Source organism: Fibroporia radiculosa (genome assembly GCF_000313525.1).
Source record: "Fibroporia radiculosa TFFH 294 genomic supercontigs, scaffold2713, whole genome shotgun sequence".
NCBI classification, from domain to species: domain Eukaryota; kingdom Fungi; phylum Basidiomycota; class Agaricomycetes; order Polyporales; family Fibroporiaceae; genus Fibroporia; species Fibroporia radiculosa.
In genome coordinates, this window is record NW_012133360.1 from 32435 (window position 1) to 47011 (window position 14577).

Below are 14577 nucleotides of genomic sequence, written 5' to 3' on the forward strand. Positions count from 1 at the left end.
GTGCATGTGAGGGAGGGCGACGGAGAACATACGGCAGAGCCTGAGCAGCCTGTCCATGGCCGTCACATCGTTCGTCTCCTCGACAGCCCCAGCCTCCCTCTCGCGCAGCAACGTGTTGGAGGCGTTCTGGCGAGACGAAGACGTCAACAGACCCCGGGACGAGTCGAAGCTTGCACCGTGGGCAATAGAGCGCCTGAGACAGGGAGAGCCCGGATTTGGTATGGAGGGGATGAAAAGGTGCGAGCCGTGGGGACGACGGGCGAGGTTTGCCCGCAGAGAGCTGCTGGCGAATCTGTGGGGCAGCATAAGGCAAGAGTGGTATGGATGGAGGATTGAGCAAATGTCGTCGGCCCTTGGAGCATGGAGGTCGGTTATAAGCTCTGGCCCCACCGTCGCGCTCGTCCGATCGGACGCGAAAAGTTATCGCTCTCGCTGAGCCGCTGAGCCCGAGATTCAGATGTGTCCTCAAAACAGATGATGCAATCATCGGCCGTATTTGCGAGCACAGCCGCCGCACTGGCTGACGGCGGGGCGATGAGGGCCGATAGACGAAGGCATTTGCGAGATAGAGAGCTCGATAATTTCAGCTCGGATCCTTTGTGTACATTCCGGCATTTTTCTCTATTCAAAGCGAAAACACGCTGCGTACGGTAGCATCGTCGATGTCGTCATCAACACCAGTCAGCACGTCCGAAATGGCAAGACGCAGGCGTTGAGTATGCCACGTGAGACTCTTCCGCGGACGACGTCGGATTCGCTGGAACCACTGTGGGATCCAGCATTCTGATCGCAGTTTGACTGTTGTTTGTTGGCAGAACAGAGTTCCCCACCACGACGCACTCTGAACCATGGGCACTTGAACGATGGTGGTAAGCACTATCGCGGTCGCGAGGCCTACGAGATGAATCCGTCTTTGATGCTCATCGTAGTAGTAGACAGCGGGCTCACGAGAGAAGGGTGCCCATACGAACACATCAGTATGCCACGCCATTGACACCAAATTTGAATCTCATCACATCTCGGTTGACGCGGGATTTCCGATGCGCTGGCAATCTTCATTTCCATCATTCACCAGTGTCCGAAAACCCGGGGTTCAAATTCAGACGGACAGGTACGGCACCGTTGTATGTGTTGCATGCACAGACCGCACTGCTACTTAGAATGTACCTCTATAGCAGCGCGGGCAGCCGTTACATGCCAGTTGCTCGACGGGCGCACCTGGCAAGATATGTGGTATGTCCACTTATACAATGACTGACCGCCCTTAGAGACATAGTCCAGTGGTGCAGACTCGTCGTATTCTGCGCGCGCATGCTTGCAATCCGCTCGTGAACATGAATACTGTCGTTCTCGGTCCGTCTTCTACTCCGTGCGCTACTTGATGTCACTTCTGTATGCCGATGGGGACGCGAAATTGTCTCAGTATTTGCGGGGAAAGTGGAGAAATTCTCACCGGTCACTGCAACACCCAGGACTCTGGACTGTAACAATAAGTCTGAACCAGCATCTTCCGCGTATATTAATCCTAGAAATGGTACGCCATTATTTCAGTTCTGTGGAGACATGGCCAATGAAGCTGAAGATTACTAGGACTGTGCCGTACATTTCCATTCGCATCTGTGTTCGGTTCGTAAACTAGATGATCACGGACCGGCTCAGACCTACGATGTAAATTTGGTCATTGATCCTGACACCCAACTTCAGAACGCGCGGCGGCGACTTGTGTCATCTAGGATTTGTCCAAATGTTGCGAAATTCGAGGCGGACACGAGAGGCACAAGTACACAGCGCTGGGGCAATCGACCGGTGTCGGCTGCTCCAGCCGTTGTGCACCTGTGTTTGGTCGTGGAATCGTTTCGCAGCGTTTCGCGTGATGCTCGAGGACAAAAGTGTGGCGGATGTGATGCGTGACTGGCGTATGTTGCGTCGCGTAGACGCGTTTGTCGAGCGCGTTGTTTTGATCGCTTTGTCTCGGTCCCTCCACACTTCAATTTGCATAAATTCCAGCCACATATCTGGCTCTCTTTCACTTCTCAACCACATCTTCCACTTGCGGATCTCAACGCCATACCCCATCTCGAACATCTCTACATATCAAACATTAAACAACATGGCCGCGTATACTGACGCATTTCCATCCAACTGGTTCTCGTACCAAGACTTCAATTTCGTAGTTGACTCCAACAGCAACTCAAACGGCAACTCAAACAACGAGTCAAACATTGCGTCAAATCTCGCGATGACTGATTTGCTGTACGTTCCTTTCGTCTCCTAGACATCTTAGAATATGTTCTCAACCCAGCATTCGGCAGTAACTTTGGGATTGATCCTTCAATGACAACGCTTGATCAGGAAAGCTGGGCTATCGAACAGCCCGAACCAGCCGCAATGGTGCCATTGGAGAAGTAATCTTCTCGTCTGTATATAGCTAGTATCGATGCTGACGGTACCTCTCAGCGACGCGCTGGTTTCCGGCGCACAATTTCCCCTCGATCTTCCTCCGCCCCCGGAGTTTTATAATGTGCAGGATGCGGCGTTCATAGCGCCGGACTATCCTATCTATCCTATCTATCCTATCTACGACCCCTGGAATCCGTTCCACGCTTACTTACCCCAGCAGCATGGGGACCAAACCTTCGGGAATTTCAATGATATCTACCCTATGTACGCTCGTCGTCGCCTCTCTTATCATATCGTGGCTGACTTGAAGCGTGCGCAGTGCTGGTGCGCCACTCGTACCAGCCCCGGGACTCTGGTCTTTTTCACACCAGCCGCAAGTTCCAGAGTATCAGGTAGCGGGTTCGTCGTCTACAAGTATCATGTAAGTGTCGCCTTGATTGGTGATTCTTTTATGTGCTCATGAAAATTGTGACACCTAGGACGGGTGATCGCATGCAGAGCTCGAGTCTTGGCAAGCGAAAGCGGGGGTCGCCCTCGTCATCTACCCCGGCCTCATCGTTTTCCTCACCGTCGTCATCCTCACCGTCTTTGCAAATCACTTCGAGCTCATCATCCCCGTCATTATGCCATTCATCTTCATCATCCGTGCCTTCTTCCTCGAAATCAACTACTCGCCAGCCCCGAAAAGAGCCAGTGCAATCGGACAAAGTCCCAATCCGCTGCTTGTGGGATAATTGCACTTACGTCGGCGTGCCCAGAGATCTCTGGGAACATATAGTTACGGATCACTTGCCCCACAAACGGAAAGTCTTCAACAACCCTGTGCTCCCTTTCAGATGCAACTGGAATGATTGCCCCGAAACGGGGATGCTGCCGCAAATGATGCAGCATTTCAGATCTACACACAAGCTGGAACTCTCGCGGCCTGAACGCGAGGGCAAGGTACCCTTCCATTGTAAGCGCAGGGAGTGCATGGGGCCTTCGGCCCAACCGTGCCTGCTCAGGAACTACACGAAGCATATGAGGACAAAACACTGCACTTCGGGCTTGGCGCGCTGCCCTTTGTGTAACAGTGGCAAGCGGAAGGATTCTGCGGAGAGTCGGGGGTTAGTCAGGCATTGTGTCATTATATTCATGGACACCGATCCAGACTTCATGCGGGGACGAAAGCCGATCGACCCGCCGGCTTCCCAATGACGTGCATTATACTAATGAATCGGCGTCTCTACACTTATTCATAGTACATATGTATGCGACCACATCGGGCTTAAATTAGTCGATGGGGAACGCGCTATGGTCTTGTTGTACTCTGTTATACTCTACTCGTGCTGCTACTAGCAGCACGAGTAGAGTATCAATCATACCCTCGAACTGATGTGTTCTACTGTTGTTTTTGTTTCCCTGAATTGCTGCACTCTAGTTGTACTATTTCTGTATCCGTATTTTATCCGGCAGCATTTACTGTGTGTTGTGCTGGCCTGACACGATATAGTATTGCATAAACACTGGCGCGGAGCCTGAGGCGGTTGATGGACAAACCCGGCGGAGGGCAGTGTAGGCGCGCGCCTTCCCCACTCGCTTCAGCCCACTACTAGATATGCTGGAGTGAAAGGTAGTAGGAATAGCCCGAGCAGGTGCCTCCGTGACTATTGGACTAGCTCAGGTGCAGACATCGGGTTTAGCAGCCGACATCTTTCCAAACTTGAGATAATCACGAATAGAATTGGTGTACAATCAACGTGCAAAGCAGTAGCGATATAATAAATGCGAGAAAGGAATCAAGGGGGTGATGGAGAAAGGATCATCCGTGCCGCGAGCGCGACGGAATGTTCAGGTGCACTGTCGCTACATGACCGGCAAGCTTGGAAGCTTCGATCGGTTTCTGACAGCCAGTCCATGTGCACCTAACCGTGCCTGCAGCGGGATGCGCGGTTGAAAAGTGCTGCTGAACGCTGTTGATATCCGCATTGAAACGGGCGCCGCAGCTGCCGTTCAAATATTCGCAAATTGCTGGCATGATCCTTCTGGATGCTGGGAGATTGGGTGAATGGGCGTGGGTTATGCGGATGGGGAATTTGGCGACTAGATAGAATTTACAAAATGTTAGAAGGAGACATGCATAGCTGGGAAGGAACATACGAGATACGAAGGCTTGCTGGATGTAAGGATCCAGAAGGTCGAATGGCTCCATATATACTGGCTTATTGCTGCGGTGGTACTCAAAACATTGTAGCACCATGTTTTCAGCGCACCACCAGGACGCCGCAAGTCCCACCCGCGTACAGGAGGAGGTCTCCATACTAGAGTAGACAAGAACATAGATAGCACAGCCACGATGTACAAACCCGGTGGATTGCGGCAAGCACTTTGCCCAAGCGAACGCGACCCACCGATAGCGGATGCAGCATAGGTCCGGTCCTTTCAATTTCCGGACTCATTTGGCGTTTGTGCCATAGCACACACTCGCAGCTGTATGAATAGCTTCTACGTATATTTCGCTCTGTTGCAGTCTGCGTATGATGATGTAGAGGAGCGCATCGGACAATTCGGTGCGGGATCACTCACGGATCCGATGTCTCAGGCATGGTAGGTGGATCTGTGCCGTGGCTGAAGGCGGAAGGCCTGTTCTCGGAGTGCACCACGCGCGAGCGGTTGGAATAAGCATGTAACTCACCGAGTCATCGCCAGTCTGCGGTCTGCGGTAGCGTGGCTCGCCTCCGGTCCACATTCTGCAAGTGGCAGTCCCGGAGACCACATCTCCGAGAGACCAAGCGGGCACGAGTCTCTTAGCGAACCGTCACGGTGAGTGCGAGGCCGTGTAGACGGTTCGAAAATACAGACTCGAATACCGTCACCACGACACGATCGAACCAGGATCGAACCAATCTCGCTGAGCCAGAATCTGGATCTCATTCCGCGCCACAGACGTGTTGATCATGTGATGCTTGGGGGCACGAGACTCGGCAAAGCTGAACCGAATCGCGACGGATCTGAATCGCTCACTACACGACCACAGCGAGCCCAAAGAGCGAAAGCAGTGTCTGCGCGGCCAGCGAACCCGACGACCTGTATGTCTCCCGCTATCATGCACTCGGATGCCTTCGATGTCATCCCCTTCGAGGTATGCGCTTATAGAATGCATGCTCTCGTTGCTGAATCTCGGATATCAGGACATCAAAGGCGACTGGAAGAAGCTGGGCTCGGGGTCATTCGGTAATGTATACAAAGGTGAATGTTTTGGCCGTGTGCTACGATGCCTGTGCTAACACCTCTGTAGGTGTATACCTTGGCATCGATGTCGCCATCAAGGAAGTGCTACCATCAAATGACTACGACGTCGCGAAGTATTTTGAACGTGAATGGAGACTGATGAAGTAAGTTGCCATTCCTGGCAGAACAAGGGCTTTGTTTTTCCGGTGTTTAACGGGAACCCCTCCGTGGAGCCTGTGGTCTGATTAGCATGACTGGGCAGTCCCCCAACCATGCTTACCACTGTAGTTAGAAGCGGTAGGTTTTGTTCAGCGACGATTCGCACAAGCTGGGAGGCTTACACCGCGGGGGAGGGGCTTTCGGGCTTGTGCAATTGAGTCCCATTTCATCATTGACTGCATCGAAATTCGGCGACGCATATACTGAGCCTTGCGCAGAGAAGCCAGACACCCGAATGTTGTATTATACCTCGGCCTGTCTCAAGCCCCAGATGGACGAATCTTCATCATCTCCGAATTCATAGAGAACGGGAATCTTCGCATATACATCCACGATAAGGCCAAACCCTTCCCTTGGCGGTTACGTCTATCATTCGCAACGGACATCGCCCGCGCACTGGTTTACCTTCACGCCCGAAAATGCATCCATCGAGACCTGAAGGGCGAGAATTTGCTTGTGACGGCCAATGGGCGGTTGAAGATCACCGATTTTGGATTCGCGAGAATTGCAGCTCGCAACGCAGAAGAGTCCAAACGACTTACATTTTGCGGAACGGACTCATACATGTCGCCGGAAATCCTGACAGGCACCGAGTTTGACCTGCCCACTGATATCTTCTCTCTTGGGGTTATCTTTTGTGAGATTGCGGCACGCAAGCTCGCGGATGATCATACCTTTCGGCGAGCGCCACCGCTTTTCGAGGTCGATCACGATGAGGTTCGGCGGCTAGCAAGCCCAGGATGTCCGGCCGCTTTCATCACTCTTGCCCTCGATTGCCTGTCGCAGGATCCTCTGTCGAGACCAAACACACGGGTCATCTTGGAGCGTCTGCGAGAGATTGAGACCGAGGTACTTTCTCGGCCATCTGATGCGGAGGACATGCACTTGGGTACAATCAAGTTCATGACGGGCGGGGCTCGGAGGCCAGGGGCAGCACCACGGATTCCAAGCTTTGGTATGGGAGTTGCACGGGATATTCGGGATGGAACTGGTGGCCCGAGTGAGCCTCCTACCATGGCAGATGTGCACTCAAGCGACGAGGCAGAAGACAGTGATGATGAACTCGCCATAGAGCGACTCAGCCACGTCGACCTCAATAGTGCGTGGAGCGATGCGTCTTCTGGCAAGTCCCGATTTCCCGCGCATATAATGCTAGCTCATCTCTTTGATTCAGGTCAAACAGGAGACAGCGCACAACCTCTGCTAGACAGCACGTCCAGCGCGCATTCAGAATATAGCACGACGGTTGTGCGCTCACATGCTCTCAGCAGCGAGTACTCTGCGCCATCTCTCTCCTCTATTCTCACCGTCCGCCCATCACCTACTGCTGACCCCCCACCGACTGGTGCACAGGGTCCTACGCCGACTGAATCTTTGTTGTCCATCGAATCTTATTACACTGCATCGAATTCATCTATCGCAGCGTCTATCGCCGCTGCAACGGAAGGTGGCTCAACGATCCGCAACTCGTCATTGCCGCTCGTCCATCGGTTCTCTTTACTCAAACCTGGTGCCAAGCGCACGACAGCGGCGGAAAGCAGGAGTAGGAGTGCGTCCCCGCCGGCGATGGACGCAATATGGAATCGCAATCCTTTGGAGTTCATTTTCTCAAGCACATTGTTGGCGGCGAAATGCGATGTTTGTGGCAAGCGCCTGGGTTGGAAACCCGTGTTGGAATGCGACGACTGTGGTTTGAGGTACGACGTGTAGTTTAGTGTGGGGATCGTGCAGCTGATGAGCATACGTCGCCTTACCAGAGCTCACGTCAAATGTGGCGAGGTCGCACCGATGGATTGCGGACTTCGCCCCGCGCGTCCTGGACCGCATTCAAATCACTCTCCTGCATCGTCCAACCCCCCCTCTCCCGCCGCCAAGGCGAAGCAGAACGGCAAGACCTCGTCTCCCAAGTGATTATGAGATAGCAGACATGATTTGTTATGACCTCATGACCCCAGATCTTGAACGGATTGACACTATTACTGTTTATTTTGGCAATTTTCACGGCTCCGCATATTATTAGTACACAGACATCACGGACTAAATTGGTCGAGCATGGTTTTGAGAGCGCAGCTGTAAATTCTCACTAATATTGCATGTAGCTATGTTTTTTGTAGGTTCCTGCATAAGAGTTGTTAGTAGAAGGGATGGCCAGTATAAGTGTATTCTGCTTCAAAGTGGGTTACAACGAAGAGATGTTCTTGGCAATTTCTGTGGACGGTCCTCATGCGATACATTTATGCCACCTGGCTTTGATATGAGAATCGACCCGAAGACAGACATCCGAGTTGTGACGTAGACAGCTTGTGGATGCGCATTCGCTGGGAGACCCGCCGAATAATCGAATTATGAGTATATAAAAACTGTTCCATTCCAACATCGCAAAACATTACGCGAAGTCTTCAGCATGAAGGCGAACGTAATTAAGATATCCACAGGATCTATAGTACCCCAACCGTCAGCCTCCAAACAGTCCGAGTGACGGGACTACCTACTGCTGGGAGACGTGGAAATTCACTCTGGGACCAGTGGTGACAGGATTGACCCACTCAGGCTGATAGGCCTCCTCAAATGCAGTGGTCAAATACAGTATAGTTGGCATGGGGGGCTGCGAGGAAAATGGTGAAAAATGGGACTGGCCAGGCCTGCTAAACCCGCCTGCGGAATGAGAGTTCCCGAATGGCGAGTGACCAAAAACTCCCTGATGATGAGCGTGGTGGAACCCGCCTGGGTGCCCCATGCAGTGTAGACCGAAATCCAACTGAACGCCCACTCGCGTCACTGACGTCACGAAGTCCATAGATGAGTGATAAGTCTGTCAGATATTTTCATGAAATGACACTAACCTAGCATCAGGTCCTGAGGCTGTACACTATGCTGCTGCCCAAGGCGGCGGCCATTTTCGAGTAAAAACTTCCATGCCTGTCCTGGAGTTGGAGCAAACTTCTCGTGAAGAATAGTTACTTGTTGTCGAGATCCCGCCGGAAGCATGACAGTCCAGCTTTTGGAGCGATAGGTCGTTAGTCCATCAATCTTTTCCAAAGGCTAATTGTTAGTTACCTATATTTTCCATCTGGTCGCATAAAAGACGGGAGCTCCTGTCTTCCTGACCCAAAAGACCACTGCCACTGCTCGCCCACCGCTCGCTCAGATACATCCACTGTGGCAGCCTCGTCTCGGATCACATTGCAAAGAACCACGAACGACGCAAAATCTCCTCCTTCAGGAACATACCCGACATCGCCGACAGTATACTTGTAGTATGTGGGCACTACCTTCTGCCTCCACGTTGTCTGATGCATGCTCGTGTTCAGTGCTGCTAGTCGAAATTGTTTCAAAGTCAACTCGCGACCCATCGACTCCTCGTCTTCATCCTCGTCCGGCATGAGCGCCTGGAGACGTGACACTGCATTTGCTGGCTCTTCATTACTCGGAAGAAGAGATTTGAGTAAAATTGTGAGATGGCTGTGTTTCTGTTGATTCTCGATGCTGACTGAACATTTAAATGTATTTCCGTCTTATCACCATCAGCAAGTGGTTTCGACTCACCTGTGCTGTCTCTTGGGTCATACAGCTCATCGACAAACCCGCGGGTTGGCAGGAGCTACAAGCGGTATAAACCATTCGTTTGTGTTACACTTGCAGCCGAGAAAAACTGACTTTGAGGTAGATCCCGCGCACAGAGTGCGCTAGGCCGTAGTTTCGCCAGCTCTGCCAGTTGTCAACTGCCGGGGGAGGAAGCCCCATTACTAAAGTTTCTTCGCCGTAAATGCGAAAATCGGCATTCTAAGACGGGTTCGAGCGTTGTAAAGATGGTGAAGGTGAACAAGACATGCCTCAACGTAGTCTTGTATCTTAGAATCAGATAGGTTTAGCTGACGTTGGAGATACAGAGCTGCATCCTGATATAATGGGGGTCAACATTGAGTTGCTCTTCGAGATCTAAAAACGTATACCACTGTATCCCGATACTACCTGCTACATTAGACTATAGTTTATTACATTTTGTTGCAACCGTGACTCACAAAACGAAGAATAAGCTGGACGCAGCGAACCATTTCGGAGTTTTTTATTACGTCCAGAACGAGAGCTTGTGGCAGTCGTGTCTGCACTAGAAATGCGACGCATTTTCGGTTACGATACATACCGCATATATAGAGTCACTCACCGTTGGCGAGCAGAATGAACGGCGTGGGGCACTCTTCGTAGGAGTATCCAACCATTTGAGGGAGATTGGGGTGGCTTTCAGCCCTTTGAGCTTCATAAACACATCATGGTGCGGAAAACACTCACTATAGGTTTTGCAAAATTTTAACATCTCGCATCCATTTCTACTCGATATGTCAGATAGGTGCACTGCATTTATGTTGTATTTTGAACGATACATACCTTCACCGTGACTCCACGGTTTCCCTCATACCTCTTCATAAATTGGAGCTGTCCATTTACTCTCACCTCTGTCGCTCCAGCCCACCACCCCCGCTTGATGCGCGATCGGCCCTGCATAAATACTTCGGACTGTTGGTATCGGCGGAACTGCGAAAGCGTTCAATTGGGATTGATGAGATCGAGTCCATACTACTTACACCACGATGATCGAGGACTTCAACATCCGAGAAGATTGGCTCGATGTGAGAGCTAGAGGCTTCTTCAATAGGATCGGCAGAGTCAATCCGACGTATAGGAAACGAGGTCCGGTCCTCTGATTTAGTGTCTGTTATTTTACTTCCTCGGCGAACGACGGACTGCGCATCCGGTGATTCCTATATGAACAGATCAACTAATGTGAATCAAAGAGAAAGAATATGACCTACGTCGCTAGCTAAAGGCGGGACTTCGTAGTCTTCGCCGAAGACCGTCAGATCACCAGTTATAACTTCCGATTTAGTGGTATCGACTTTGGTAGTTGCTTCTTCCTGCACAACAGTGGATGATGTTGCTCTTTTGTTGCTTCTATCGCCAACGGCATAATGTATGTTGATAAGGGTGGCAATCTAGAAAATGACATTCAAAACGTCATAGACAATGGTCACGACGCAGCGTACTTGGAAAGATCTCGCCGCATCATCCAACGCAAGATTTAAGTCGGTTAAAGCCCCCTCGATAGCCCCCTTCCGCAGCAGACGTGTCTTCCACTTCTTATCAGCCTCGTTCTGTAGAAATGTGTATATTGATTCCAATGTTCTGTCATGGTAGTCAATGCATGCTTGGGTAGAGATGTCTAGTGCAGAGAGCTTACTGTTCAAACTTTCCAATCGCCTTCAGGAGGGATGTGGGGGCATCATCCCAGCGGTCCTCCATCTGATCCTTCATATCAACCAACAGCGAAAGGCATCTATTCGCCAGGCGGTAACAATCGCTTCGATTGTTTTGCACATCCTTAAAACGGCTCAGGGGTAGCAAGGACTTCGTATCCGTCGAAGCGCACCTGGATAATCTGGAAGATTTTCAGAAGAATAGCCGCAGCTACGGCCGCAGGAGGGAAGGAGGCAAGGTTAGCGAGACTTTCCGCGGCAGCGGTTGTCGTGATTGCTATACGCAAGACATTTCCTGCAGTGACCTTGGAACGAACATATCTCAATGGCATGGTGATGATGCTAATTGGGGGTCAGAGACTCGACGGAGAAGAAACTGGCGAGATGAGTAGAGCAGGACGCAATCACGCAACTAAGAACACTGCCTGGAGGACTCCTGTCGAACATTCACGCAAACGCGTTGCAATCAGTCATGGTGAATTTACAGCTGACAAGAGTGGGACAGATCCATTGATCAACGCGCCCGAATGGCTGCTCGCTGAGTTGCTCTTCCGACACGCCGTGCCTGCCCAGCACACGCGCAACGTGATGTGACTGGACGCGTTTATGATAAGTCACGGACGTGACTTTCGATCAACTCGAATCCATGTCCACGTCCTGACTCTTGAGCTCGAGTTCGACTCTGTGCGCTGAAGATTCCTTTCAATCCCGGTTCCAATATTCTGGTGACTATTAGCTTGAGCGTCTTAGACTACACTAAGCTTAAGCTGGCTTGCTCCAAATTCTTGTTTCATATTCGGCGACGATTTAACCTCTCGATCTCAATGGATGCTGGGCCTTCGAGCGATGGTACCGCCAAGGTAAGAATATTAAAAATATTATACCTTTTTCTGTTTTATACCCTTTGATAACTTAGCCTCCGCCACCCAAAAGACTTCGACTGGATGTTGCGGATGGCTTCATCAAGTCTACTTCGCCTGCTAAGATCTCAGCTCCTAAGTTCGTATCTGCCTTCGACACCAAGTCCAGTTCTTCGCGCTCCAAACCCGCGGTCAGAGCGGAAATGTTCCAACCGGACTTCCCCAAGCTTCCTCCACATGTCTCACGGCTTAGTATCTCTGCCCGGACATCTCGCGCGCCTAGGCGCGTTAGGAGTCCCCCTCCGGTGGTCTTTCCAGGACTCAAGCCCAAGGACACCGAAGTTCGAGAAAAGAGGAAAGTCCCCATAACGTCTCGTATCCCTGAGCGACCACAGGCAGATGATGGTTCGCGTAAGATGACCAGTATCAAGTGTCTGCAGCTCCGCCCGCCGCCATCGCCGCTACAAACCAAGAAGCTCGCCGCCATCAAGCCACCTCCTTCAGTTCCTGGTCCCTCTCGTGAATCTGGTCCTCCAATGAAGTCGATATTCGCAACCGCTGTTGCTCTTGCGACGGATGTGCACACAGAGCAAGGCGCTGCGGAGGTGCTAGCCATTCGCCTACAGCAACACGGTCACGGATATGTCGACCCCACCGAGCGTGAGATACGCCGCGGTGTCGGCTACAGCCCAGAAAAGCTATCTAAGCGCAACAAGGATCCAAAGATTAGGAGGTACGTGTTCGCCGACAACATGTGCGTCCTACCCCATCGTATTTTGCTCATTGGTGGCGACAGGGGTGGACTGGCAGATTGTGCTCGTATTCGGTGTAAACAGCGCCAGACAGACCTCTCTTTATGGCAGGAGGGACTGCGACTAGATTTGCGCAACAAGCGATCCCTCGCTCCTGATATGCGCCTGCATATTGTGTCGGTGATCCACGCTGCCAGTGAGGCTCATCATCAGCGCCCCACACATGCACCCTGTGTAGGCTTTATCCGCTGCCGCGAGGTGCTAGGTCTCTCGGAGATCGAACGCACAATTTTGCTCAACTTCGATGGGGCTGGTACACCATCGCGATTCAACAGTCCGGCAGACTTGCAAGATGGGCGGGAGGTGTATGTGTGGCAGCCGTGGCATACGACTCAGCTATCCGCGGTACACCTTTCTCTCGCACCAGGAATGGATCTCACTGATCCCTCAACAAGTTCGGGGAATGTCTCTGTACTGTTTTGTACCCGTTTTTGGATCCCTCCTGTTGCGGTGTCGTAATATCTATTCGTTATCGATCTTGCTTTGGCTCATGTTTTATGGGTGCTTTTGTCTAGTTTTGCATTAGTCCATTGTAATGTATCCAACTGGATCGTCTGCGATTCAAACTTGGGTTGGTATAATGTGGCCAACCCTTCGGGCTGTTATCGAGACTCCGCCGAGAATGCCGGCGACGCGTTGCACGTGAGCCTATCGCGCGACGCGACCGTAAGTTAACAGTAGACGCGTTTGGCACTATGTAGCTCAGAGTGTCACGCAAGCTTCTCGTCCTGCGTCTACCACAATTACTGTGCTCCTTGCACTCGTCCTAAATCCCTTTCAAATAAATTATTATGCCTCAAAGTCGTGCCAAAAAGAATGAGGTACCCTGGAAATTTGAGTGATGATCTGCGGCGATGCACTGATTCTTACAAAAGCCCACTCAGCGATCGACAAGCAGTGACGATGCTGGGTACGATTCGTCTACATTTTATGTGCTCCGTTTTGACACGTCTATAACAGGATAATGGCGGCCGTTGCACAGCAGATGCAATGTAAGGATGGAACTGCCTTTGCGTGCGGCTTTAGAAAAGCTGGTCGTGGCGACTGATTTAAATATGGGACATCTAGCAACATGGGAGAAGAAAAGGAAGGAGAAGGAAGCGAAATTCTTTCAAGAAGCTGACATCGGACTGAACAAATGCGTGAGCGACTCTGCGCTGGCTATATGCGTTCACAAAACGGACTACTGCCCAGATTTCGACACGAGTCGACGAATTCACGAACGCCGTAAACGAGATGTAAGTCCGCAGCATTGATTTGGTTCCTCTGCTGACGAGATGCGGGGTAATCGCAAGGAACGGCGTTTACGAGAAGTTCATACTGGACTATGCCGGCATCGAAGATGAAATTCGCAAGATTTGGACAGAGCTACTGCGAGAACAGCAAAGGCTCCGGGTGCGTCCTGGAAGCCATTGGCTCACCGATCTCGCTCACGCATTGCCTCTGGTGTAGGTGCTATCCGAACAGAAGCTGAACCGTGTTTCTGCGGGGGAACAAGAGCGCGAGCGGGGCCAAGTGCAGGGGATGGCAATTGCCAAGAAGGCGATGGAAGGTGCGCAGCATGCGATACCCAGGGAGTCTGGACTTTGATCTTCTTTGCCAGACTATACTCGACTCGTGACTGCTCTTCGGCCCTCCGAGTAAGTTCCTCCGGACTGATAGACAGCGAAGTGTGTGGGGTACTATGGTGACTGGGGCACCGTGGCTTTGTTTCTGATGCCTGCTTGAGATGGCAGTACTTGTGCCGTGCTCGTGTATATGCTGTGTGTTTGTTGTGCCTGCTGTGCGCGTAGTCGGTTTGTCGTGAACATTACAGATTCAATT

At 51.5% G+C, this 14577-nt stretch overlaps 5 protein-coding genes across 5 annotated transcripts; 4 read left to right on the plus strand and 1 right to left on the minus strand.

Moving 5' to 3' along the window:
• Window positions 1–2110: 2110 nt before the first annotated feature.
• FIBRA_04188 (uncharacterized protein) lies at window positions 2111–3470 on the plus strand (the record flags this gene model as incomplete). The annotated part of the gene is made up of 6 exons (XM_012326004.1): window positions 2111–2253; window positions 2313–2405; window positions 2458–2664; window positions 2720–2821; window positions 2880–3342; window positions 3405–3470. 6 exons carry the CDS (start codon window positions 2111–2113, stop codon window positions 3468–3470), a joined length of 1074 nt encoding a protein of 357 aa, XP_012181394.1.
• A 2000-nt stretch (window positions 3471–5470) lies between these two features.
• Window positions 5471–7740, plus strand: FIBRA_04189 (uncharacterized protein; the record flags this gene model as incomplete). Its single annotated transcript, XM_012326005.1, has 5 exons — window positions 5471–5521; window positions 5571–5628; window positions 5678–5774; window positions 6048–7526; window positions 7587–7740. 5 exons carry the CDS (start codon window positions 5471–5473, stop codon window positions 7738–7740), a joined length of 1839 nt encoding a protein of 612 aa, XP_012181395.1.
• Window positions 7741–8215: 475 nt separating this feature from the next.
• FIBRA_04190 (uncharacterized protein) lies at window positions 8216–11413 on the minus strand (the record flags this gene model as incomplete). Its single annotated transcript, XM_012326006.1, has 16 exons — window positions 8216–8267; window positions 8322–8607; window positions 8673–8827; window positions 8887–9319; window positions 9376–9430; window positions 9487–9612; window positions 9707–9801; window positions 9852–9932; window positions 9995–10068; window positions 10120–10157; window positions 10216–10362; window positions 10413–10589; window positions 10641–10820; window positions 10872–11010; window positions 11066–11205; window positions 11255–11413. 16 exons carry the CDS (start codon window positions 11411–11413, stop codon window positions 8216–8218), a joined length of 2337 nt encoding a protein of 778 aa, XP_012181396.1.
• Window positions 11414–11905: 492 nt separating this feature from the next.
• FIBRA_04191 (uncharacterized protein) lies at window positions 11906–13212 on the plus strand (the record flags this gene model as incomplete). Its single annotated transcript, XM_012326007.1, has 3 exons — window positions 11906–11941; window positions 11998–12674; window positions 12738–13212. The coding sequence occupies 3 exons, from the start codon at window positions 11906–11908 to the stop codon at window positions 13210–13212; spliced, it is 1188 nt and encodes a 395-aa protein (XP_012181397.1).
• A 539-nt stretch (window positions 13213–13751) lies between these two features.
• On the plus strand, window positions 13752–14397 carry FIBRA_04192 (uncharacterized protein; the record flags this gene model as incomplete). The annotated part of the gene is made up of 5 exons (XM_012326008.1): window positions 13752–13895; window positions 13948–13991; window positions 14049–14148; window positions 14206–14305; window positions 14357–14397. The coding sequence occupies 5 exons, from the start codon at window positions 13752–13754 to the stop codon at window positions 14395–14397; spliced, it is 429 nt and encodes a 142-aa protein (XP_012181398.1).
• Between the last annotated feature and the right edge of the window lie 180 nt (window positions 14398–14577).